This window comes from Prosopis cineraria, unplaced genomic scaffold, assembly GCF_029017545.1.
Source record: "Prosopis cineraria cultivar Desert tree isolate PC_DT_omini unplaced genomic scaffold, ASM2901754v1 PC2, whole genome shotgun sequence".
Classification (NCBI taxonomy): domain Eukaryota; kingdom Viridiplantae; phylum Streptophyta; class Magnoliopsida; order Fabales; family Fabaceae; genus Prosopis; species Prosopis cineraria.
This window is the reverse complement of record NW_026555333.1, coordinates 16,446,299-16,457,471: the sequence shown is the minus strand read 5'-3', so window position 1 is coordinate 16,457,471 and position 11,173 is coordinate 16,446,299. Positions and strand designations below refer to the sequence as shown.

Sequence of the window (11,173 nt, the reverse complement as noted above, 5' to 3'; positions counted from 1 at the left end):
AAATATAAAGTAATTTTTTTAATAAAGAAATTTTTTAAAAAAAGGACAATGATTACGCCTTGAAAGATTAAAAATACCTTGCTTTTTTTACTATTCAATCCCTTAAAAATGCTTTATATTTTTTAATGGAGAGAGTATTTTTTATATTTTTATATTCAATATAGTATTTTCACAAAAGTTGAGAAGACTCAATCTGCTAGGAGGGTTATCCCTGCATGTGTTTGGATAGGTCCAAGGCAGTGCATTTTAAATTGTTATGCTTTGTTCACTAAGGCTAGTTCTACATCTCAATTACAGGATCCATTTGCACGAGCCAAGAACTGGGTTCTAGAATTTCAAAAGCAAGGTATATGGTAATTGCCATGAAGATTTCTTGTGATTTATGTCTCTCTTTATCATAAAAAAGGAGAAAATTTCTTATTCTTGGTCCTTTCTTTATATTATGGATATAATATAATGCTATACTATTGTGTGGAGATATGAAGGTGGTAGATTGCAAAATGAAAATCAGAAAATTGATGTTTCATATCCCTTGTACTGGTAGCATTTGAATTCTAACTGTCTGTACTAATGAACAGAGCAATCTTGTTTATAATTCGCATCCTTTTAATATCTTTTTTTGGGGAATGGTTATTTTGTTTTTGCTGGAATTAACTGTCAAGATAAAACTCTGTCATTTCGTTTGGGAATAGAAAAGCATGAAAGTCCATATAAACAAATATCAGTAGCTATTGGTTTTCACACAAATATAAATTGCCTTCCAGAGGGAAAATGTGGGAGACTTTCAGAGTAGATTGCCAGATTCCCAAATCACACACTCATTTTGATGTGTTTTACAGGGAATCCTAACATGGTTGTGGCTCTTGCTGGTAACAAAGCTGACCTGGAAGATAAGAGGAAAGTGACAGCTGAAGTGAGTTTTGTTACATATTCAAATTTTCTTATTACGGCATGTAAGCTTTTAACATCTAAATTCTTGAACTTTGCAACTTTGCTAAAACTATATTTTTTGTCCTCACCTAATAGAATAAGGTTTGTTGTTGTTGTTTTGGTAAAGTTGTATTTTGTTTCCTCTAAAGATTTAAATTTGAAATCTGGTTTAAATGACAAAGAGGAATTTTGCGCCATGTTATTATTATGTTTTATTTTTTGGGTTTTGTCATCCATCTGAGTATTGCAGCTGATGTGTTACTTTGATCATTTTTGGCATTTGAGTTGTCAAATAAATTTCCTATAGCCCCTGGCTTAACACATTTGGAATTTTTTTGGGTCCTGGCTGTTAACTATTCTGAGCTAGGAAGCATGGGTACTTGCATAGACACAGCATCATTCAAAAGGATACAATGACATGACAAAATCTGAAGTGCCTATATGTAGTTTAAGCTGTTTTGTTGTGTCTAATATGAGTGCTTGGCAGGTTTCAGACAGACAACTCTTGATTTAAAGTGTAGTGCTACATTTGTTTTAAGCTTCTTGAGGGATAGCTCTAGATGTTGGCTCTGAATATGCTGGGAATTTGGATTGTCTGATGTGCAGTCCTGACGATCAATTCTTTTCTTTCCTTTTCCCTTTTCCCTTTTTTTGTTTTTGATGTTTTTTTTTTTGGCCATCCTTTCTTTTTCCCTTTTAGTTTTGAAAGAAACAAAAAATAAACTAAAGAAAGCCTTCTAACTTTCTCCAGATAGACAAGTAACTAGATGTCTGTTCAGTGAAACTGTCTTTATCCTGCTTTTCATTTCTTTTCAAAATAAGGGAAAAGATGTATGGTCAAAATTCAGCCAAAAAAAAAATGCAGAGCCAATATCCTACATGTTTGCATGCCACAACAGACGTCCTTCCCTATCAATTCTGTTGACAGTCAGCTTGTTGGAGTTATATTTGGTCTTACAACATAATAAACACAACTAAATAAACTCTAACCCTATTCCTTTTAATCAACTGATTTTGCCTTAATCAAAATTTCGGTAATTGGACTTTAAATTTAGTTTTGTTGCCTGCAGATTCTGGTCTAGAATAATTAATAGTCTATACCTATGTCTACTAGAAAACTAGCTTTAATTTGTCAAATGGGTTTCCCCATGAATAAAATTTGGCGAAACATTTTGAATTATTTTTCATGATTCATGGACACATTTCCTGCATTTCAGCTTTGTTTCTAGCTAAGAAACTCCTTTGATGTCCCTTTTGCAAGTGCAATTTTGGTAATCTGTTTGCCATTGAAGGTTTATGCATAGTGAATCTGACATGAACTTGTTGGGTAGTTGTGTCTTTTTCATAAACTTGTGCTGTGCTAATTCCTAAAGCATCCATTCTCGATGGCAAAGGTTCTTTAATTTGAAATATTATAAGGTGCTTTGCTCTTCCATGATTGATAAATTGTGGATCTTTATACAATATATTTTCAAATTTTGTGTGCAAAATACAATTCCTTGAAGCACCAACATACAAGTTTTATCTCGTTGGCATTGCAGGAGGCACGAACATATGCTGAAGAAAATAATCTATTTTTCATGGAAACATCTGCCAAAACTGCAATCAATGTAAACGACATGTTTTATGAAATAGGTGGGACCCATTTTCTATGTTGAATACTCTTTGTGCTGCTTGATGATGATTATGAACTGTCCTATTTTAATCATTTTCTTCCCTACTTTATTTCTTTAATTAAATAGCTTTGGTATAACAGAACCTCAATTCAAAGAGATGAAACTTTCTTTTAGAGGAAGAACCTTGGTCCCCCACACTTCTGCTGGGCAAGATTTTGTGATTATATTTGCAAGTTATTCGAATTTAAATTAGCATTTTATGGTATTAGTTCTGGGACTTGAAAGTAATTATCAGAACCCAATCACATGATCGGACATTTAGCAATGAATCTCGGGTTCAATTTATTTAAAACACTGCTTTGCTTAGTACTCCCTCAAGTCCCATATGCTAGTCACTGATTAGAAGAAATTGATGGTTTTTTTTTTGGTAACTTGTTTTGCATAAAAGGCGGATCATTAATTAATTGCTTTCAATTTTATCCTCTTACAATTTTCTATGAGCAAAGTAAAATGTTACATATGAGAGAGAAAGTGCTTTTAAAGATTTTGCATTTGGTAAAGATAAATTGAGGAATTTCTTTCTTCTCTCTGTTTTTTTTTTCAAGACAACAATAATAATTTACCTCTCTCTCCTTGATTCCGATGAAATAGTTAGAAGTGACTTGTATATAGGGTTGGAGGGAATAATGTTTTGGCTCCTCGTTGGCACAAACTTTTACTTGTTCCTTGACACATTTCTTATTATAATGTATTTGAATGGTTTAGTTGGCTTAACATGTCTACCGGTTTCCAATGACATGAAATCACATTTATTATATCTTGGTTTGGAGTTCGTCTTCTAAAGCATGCGAATTGCTTCTGATAAACTGTGTTGCTTGACTGGCAATTTGGTTGTGTAAACAGCAAAGAGGTTACCGAGGGCTCAGCCTGCTCCAAACCGGGCAGGGATGGTGCTTGTGGACAGACCTGCAGAAGGATCCAGAACTGCTGCATCTTGTTGTTCCTAAAGCATTGGTGTTGTGATTCTTCTTCCTTTAACTTAGCATCTTCTGTGTTTTCTGTGGCTTGTCTTTTGCACTTCAGTGGCACACTCTTAGTTGTAGCTCCCTCAAGTAGTAGTATGGGCAGTGTATATATAATACACACGCGCCTTGGAATTGAAAACTTTTGGTGGCTTGATTTGTTCAATACATGGGGTGGATGGAATCCATGAAACTCTCAGCTCTCTCGCATCAAAACATGTGTGAATAACTTCAATCTTTTTATTAGCTGCAAGCTGTTTGAATTTTAATTTATCATATTATTCTTGACTAGTCATTGGATAATTTCTTCGTTGATTTTACGGTTTTCAACTAATTATTATTATTTATTTTTTTGGTTAAAAAGTCTACATATATAAACATATAAAATGATTATTTCAGACCAGAAAGGCTTAGAGCAATGAATCTGAAAGCCCAACCTGAAAGTATTACGAACAAGGACCAACAAAAAACATAACTTGAAAAACTGAAACCAAATAAACCTGAAACTGATAAGAACAGCTATTCCTTGGTTAGATATGCGCAAGCCAGGTTCATGCAAATAAGTTGAAGAAATAAAAATAAAAAAGGTGGCTATGAGGAGGAAATAAGTAACCAACCCAAAGGTCGGAGCAAGGCATCACAAAGATCTCTTAAAAGAGATCAAGATGCATGAAAAGATCCCTTAGGATTTGAAACACCAAAGCCCATAAAAAAGCTTTGGATTTGTTTTTTTAAAATATACGCTTTTTGAAAGATCAGGGTGGATAGTACTATTATAATAAAAAATAATATTTATTTTTTTTTAATAATTCGACATACTCTATCCGGTTTCTTTTATAAGCATCTGTTGACTACTTTACTTGTAGTAAGGGAAGTGTCAAAAACTTTTATATTTTTTTCCCAATTGCACTTAATCATGCTAGATAAAAAATGAGAACTTTTTTCTCAGCATTGGGAGATGGGTCGAGTTGCAATTTTGTATATGACTTATAAATGTTACATTAAATTTTGGAACTAGTTGTGTATTGAAGACCGATAAGGGTGGTCTTACAAATAAAACTGGTGAGAATATATGACTAAACTTGAAATACTTTTACATACACACTATGTTTTGACTGGAAAATTTAATGAAGACCGTCCGTTTACTTGTAATGCACTGTGCTTGATCTAGTTGTTATAATTTGATCATTATCTAATGATGTTCAAATTAATAAACCATCTCCATAAAATCATGCTTTTGTTGAATCTTTATATCTCAATTCATATAAATGAATAAAGTGATATATGCGTACCTGAAAAATTTATAAGTGCTATATTAATTAATGTTAATCCATAATTAAATAAATATTCCAACAATCTCCCATTTGGATTGCATTAATTAAGCAAGTTGTATAAACAAGCCACAAACAAGATTCAGAAAATGAAACTCCACAAAATCACTAGATTCTATAGGGAAACAAGTGATATGGCATCTCATAATCTGAATAAAATATGAAATTTTTATTCCAAATGGGGAAACAAGTGACATGCATAGCATATCACAACAGAATCATTGAATCCTATGGGGATACAAATGATATAGATGCATCTAACTAAACTGAACATAACTCAGAAGAAAAACAAAGCCTAAAGAGAAATTGCAACATAAAAGGTTCTCAAAAACTCCCACTAGACCAGGGCATTAAATGAATTCACAATACCCATACAAGTGACATAATTTTGAAAAACTTCTACAGGTAGGCCCTTAGTCAGTAGATCTGCAAGCATCTATGTGCCAGAAATGTATATCACACGGGTCTGAGACTCATCAATTTTCTCTTTCACAAACATGAGTTTGATATCAAAATGCTTTGTAACTGGAATTTTTGTGATTGTTAGCATAGTATACTGCAGATTTGTTATCACAGTAAATGGTTAGAGGACGTGATATTGACTCAACTAGGTGCATGCCAGATATCAACTTCCTCAGCCATATAGCGTGACGTGTAGTCTCAAAGCATGCAATATACTTAACTTCCATAGATGAAACTGCCATAAGTGTCTGTTTTACACTCTTCTAAGAGACAGCTCCTCCAGACAATATAAAAATATAGCCAGTCGTGGATTTACGATCATCCAGACAAGAGGCAAAATTTGAATCTGAAAAGCCAACAATCTCAAGATCTTCTGATCCCTTAAAGTCATAATCAGAATACCTAACAACCTCAAGAGAATTTGACCTTTTATAAGTCAACATATGATTCTTTGTACCTTGAAGATACCTCATAACTTTCTTAGTAGCCTTTCAATAATTTAGACCTGGATCATTTAAGTATCGACCCAGCACTCCAATGGCAAAGGCTATATCTGGTCGAGTACACACTTGAACATACATAAGGCTGTCGACAGCGGAAGCGTATGGTATATTTCTCATTTCAGCCCTCTTCTTATCATCCTTGGGGCACTGTAACTCTGATAACAGCTCACCTTTCTGTACAGGACCAGGTGAAGGAGAACATGAATCCATTCTGAATCTCTTAAGTACCCGCTCAATATAAGTGGTCTGTGATAAACCAAGAATACCACGAGATCTATCACGATAAATTTGTATCCCAAGAATAAAGGAGGCTTCACCCATGTCCTTTATGTCAAAATGGCAAGACAATAGGTGTTTTATCTCATTGAGAAAATTCATTGAATTGCTGCCTAACAATATATCATCAACATAGAAAATAAGAATGGCAAAATTGTTCCCATCAAACTTCTGATAGATACACTAATCTGAGACATTCTCAGCAAAACCAAGCGAGGTGATAACTTCATCAAACTTCAGATACCACTGTCTAGAGGCCTGTTTTAGCCCGTAGATGGATCTCTTTAATCTGCACACTAGATGTTCTTTACCAGATTCAACAAAACCATTAGGTTGTGTCATGTAGACTTCTTCATATAAATTGTCATTCAAGAACGCAGTCTTGACATCTATCTGGTGAAGATCAAGATCAAGTTGTGCAACTAAAAGCCATTACCACTCTAAAAGCATCTTTGGTGGATACCGGAGAGAAGGTTTCTGTGTAATCAATACCTTCTTTCTGGTTGTAGCTCTTAGCTACAAGTCTGGCTTTATATCTATCAATTTCACCTCTAGCTCCTCGTTTTGTTTTAAAGATCTACTTACAACCCACTGGTTTAAAACCCTTTGATAGCTCTACAAGCTCCCATATGTGATTGTAGTACATAGAGGCAATTTCTTTACTCATAGCCTCCAACTATTCAGAAGAATGCAAGCTAGAAATAGCCTCTTAGTAAGATATTGGGTCTAAACTATCAGTAGCATCTGAATCAAATTTCTGCAAATACACCATGTAATCATTTGGAATAGCAAACCTGCGAACTCTTTGGGACCGTCTTGATTCAATAACCAGATCCCTATCACCCTCTAAAGGTGGTTCATCTTGAGCTTCATCCTGATCCACGGCATTATTTCTATCAACATGAGGGTTTGTAAAGATAGGCATAGGCAAAATGCTACTTTTATCATGTAAAGTAATATGTCTAGGCACAGAGCTCCCACTGTCTAAGGCATCTTCAAAGAAATAAGCTTGGTCAGATTCAATTACCCTAGTAGTGTGATTTGGACAATAGAATCTGTACCCACGAGATCTGATGCAATAGTCAATGAAGAAACCATCAACAGTTTTAGCATCAAGCTTCATCTGTTGTGGATTGTAAGGTTTTACCTATGCTTTACAACCCTAAACTCGCATATGCTTCAGCACAGGAGTCCTTCCAAAATACAACTCATATGGAGTCTTTGGAACTGACTTGCTAGGAACTTGATTCAAAATATAAACAGCAGTTTTAAGTGTATCATCCCATAAAAATTTCGGTAGTAAAGAGTAACTGATCATGCTTCTAACCATATTTATGAGAGTATGATTTTGCCTTTCTGTAACCCCATTCTGCTGTAGGGTCCCAAGCATAGTATACTAAGCTTAAATGCCATGCTCTTGAAGGTACAAAGCAAATGGCCCAGGGTTCCTACCAGTCTCAGTATATCTCCCATAAAATTCTCTTCCTCTATCAGATATCACACACTTAATCAACTTGTCAAATTTTAATTCGAGTGCTGCTTTAAAGGTCTTGAATGCATTAAGAGACTTGCCCTTTTCACACAAGAGTTCAATCCATCCATGACGAGAGTAATCATCTATGAAGGTGATGAAATATCTGAAACCACCCATAGCCAGAGGTGTGATAAGTCCACAAATATCAGTATGGATTAGGTATAAAGTGTTTTCAGACCTCTTTGCCCCTTTTTTCTAGCTCTAGTAGGAAATTTTCCCTTTATACAGTCAACACAAGTCTCAAAATCTGAGAAATCAAGGTCTTGTAAGACACCTTGTTTGGTCATATGCTTCAATCTTTCTCTAGAGATATGACCCAAACGACAATGCCATAACATAGAGGAATTATTATTGGGCCTTTAACGTTTATGCCCAATAGCAGCATTGATATGGAGATTAGGAAGTTCAAGTGACCAATCATTCAATCAATATAAACCATATATTAAGGAAGCGACACCAATATTAATGGAATCAAAACAAATGTCAATTTTTTCATTTCCTTGGAAGAATGAATAGCCACAAATATCCAATACAGAAGTTGAAATTAAATTTCTCTTCACAGAAGGTACATAAATAACATTGTTCAAATGTAAAATATGACCAGAATTTAAATACAACGAAATAGTTCTAATGCATTCAACTGATGCCTTGCTCCCTACTATGCCAAAGACTAACTTCTGTGCCTCACTTGGAACCTTCTAGTTTCTTAGCCCTTATAGAGAATTCACAACATATACAGTGACACTAGAATCCAGCCACCATGAGTCAAAGAAAGTTTCAATGGTGTTAGATTCAAAATAGACTAGAGCTAGAGGGGCAATTTGAAGAATTGTACCTTCATTTTCTTATTTATTCTTCAATTTGAAGCAATTAGCTTTAATGTGACCCGGTTTCTTGCAATAATTGCATAACCCCTTAAAGGGTTTCTTCCTCAACTTCTCGCTCTTATCACCATCCTTCTTAAAGGTTGGATTATTAGGCTTTAGGGCATCATGCTTCTTCTCCCTTTTCTTATATGACTCTCCAGATTTACTGTTAGAGCCATGAGAAACATAGTTTATTGAGTGAGAGGAATTCTTCTTTATAGCTTCCTCTTCTTGAGTGACTATCAATATCATCTGGTCAACAAACCATTCAGCTTCTTGTGAGTTGTATGAAGTCCTCAAGAATGCATACTTTGATGGCAGTGATTGAAGAACATGGTAAATTAAGGTACTTTCACCCAAATCAATCCCATATGACCTAAGCTTGTTATAGTAATGAACAAGCTTCAGAATGTGCTCCCTGACACTAGAAACTCCATCATATCGAGTATTGTTAAGAAGTGATAGATAATAGTTCGAGTCTTATCAAGCTTCTTGTATTTGTTACCAATAGCTTTCAAGTACTCTACTATAGTATCCTTCTCAGGAATGTTGTCCCTAATTTTCTTTTCAATTGTATACTTGATGATTGCTAGACAAATCTGGTTGGCCTCACTCTATTGTTTATGGAAGGTCATTTCAGAAGCATTAGACTCAGAAGAGAGATCCGCAAGCTTGGGTTTTTTCAGAGCTAAATCTTTCTAAAAAATGGTCAATACATAGTCAGGGACTCTTTTCAGTCATCATAATTAGTCCCATTGAGAGCCTTCACAGAGGATAGTTGTGTAAAAGCAGAAACTAAAATCGCAAAATAGAAAATGGAAAATATTAATTATGCGTGCACAACATAATTATAAAACAGAATTTCCCAACAAGTGATTATCAATTATGCAACTATAATCATGCACCAAGAAGGCTCATATACCATAAAAGTTTACCTCATACAAAAGTTCATACAAAATAATGCATTAAACATTTTCATACCTATAGGGTACAACAAATATCTAACACATTAAAGGAGTGCTATTAGCATATCCTCAAAACTAACCATCAAAATCACATTAATAATGTCACACCTATGGGGTATGTCTATTATCAATGCTACAAAATCTTAAGCATCATCAATAATTCATAAAGTCACAAATTTTATGATCTTAGGACAAAAAAAAATAATTTTAAAAGTCTTTAGGGTCTTTTAGGAATTAGGGAACAAATTTAGGACTTAAGTAAAATTTTGAAAGGTGTCCAGGGGTAAATGGGTAATTTTAGAAGAGATTTGGGTTTAAAATGCAATTCTAGAACTTAAGGGACTAAATTAGAACTTCAAAATTTATTAGGGTCATGGAAGAAATTACAGAAATTTTGGGCTGAAGGAGGTAATTCTATCCTGAGGTCAAAACGTAATTAACAGAAATCCTTTTTTTTTATACACACACACTAATACTACTGGGCCGAGGCCCAATATGTTTAAGTGAAACGCTGGCCTATTCCTCCTTCCCTTCCCTTTCCCCTTTTTTTTTATAAATTAGGTCTGGGCCCCAACGAAAATTGGGCCCAACACTCTATGAAACTGGATCCCTAGGATCAGCCGCGAGCCATAAACCCAGGGAGACGCCGTGAACCGGCCATCTCTAACGGTCTGCACCAGCCACGAGTCACAGCACAGCGAGACGCCGTGAACCAGCCATCTCTGACGGTCCAGCAGCTCTCTCCGTCGGCAACTATCTCCAAACGAATCTACAGTCCCCATGCTATGAAGAACAGAAATCATGGGAGAGTGATGTTGCAGCAGCGCCGTGAACCTGAACAGGGGAGAAAACGCCGGCGACCATGGAGCAGGCGAGCAACGGCGAAGAATGAAACTGCAGATGACGGTGGAAGTACCGGATTCTGTCAGGTCACTAGAAAAGAAGCTACAGAATTCTGTCAGGTCACGGCATCTCCCTCCCTCCCAAGATCTGACTGTGATGGTCGAATTCCATCATTGTTTGTGTGTGAACCAGAGTCACCGGAAACGAAGCTGACGGTGGAAGTACCAGATTCCGTCCCGTTCCGATGTTGGAAAAAAAATGAAAGGGAAGAGAAGAAGAGAGTCTTACAGCAATACACAATTACATAGTAAATCTCATACACGACAAAGAATAATGGAAGGAAAATTATTAAGTATGTTAATAAATTCTAAACATGCTCATAAATAAATTTTATTAATTCATAAAGAAGAATTGAGATATATAAATTTAAAATTCGTTATCAAGGCTCTGATGCCACGTGTTGAATCTTTATATCTCAATTCATATAAATGAGTAAAGTGATATTCTCAGAGCTTTTAGAGAGTTCAGAGATAATAGAGTAGAAGAAATGAGTCGCGTATATGCGGTTATCGACTAATCGTCTTAAATAAATAATTATTTATCTTATTATCTCTAACTCAGTCAGTTAAGAGATAGGGAATAACTGACGGCTATTGGGTTGTCGGTTGGGCCTCTACCCATTGGGCTCACTTATGTGGTCCTCCTATCACGGTCCATACAAGATCATAAAGACCAATCTATTTGGGCTTATTAATTAATGTTAATCCATAATTAAATAAATATTCCAACAGCTTTGACATTTAAATTAATAAAATATTGTATTGA

At 35.2% G+C, this 11,173-nt stretch overlaps 1 protein-coding gene across 1 annotated transcript; it reads left to right on the top strand.

The window, feature by feature from the left end:
• Nucleotides 1-225: 225 nt before the first annotated feature.
• On the top strand, nucleotides 226-3,863 carry LOC129297701 (ras-related protein Rab5-like). Its single transcript, XM_054936058.1, has 4 exons — nucleotides 226-346; nucleotides 840-913; nucleotides 2,472-2,565; nucleotides 3,450-3,863. Exons 2-4 carry the CDS (start codon nucleotides 851-853, stop codon nucleotides 3,551-3,553), a joined length of 261 nt encoding a protein of 86 aa, XP_054792033.1. The 5' UTR covers nucleotides 226-346; nucleotides 840-850; the 3' UTR covers nucleotides 3,554-3,863.
• The last annotated feature ends 7,310 nt before the right edge of the window (nucleotides 3,864-11,173 follow it).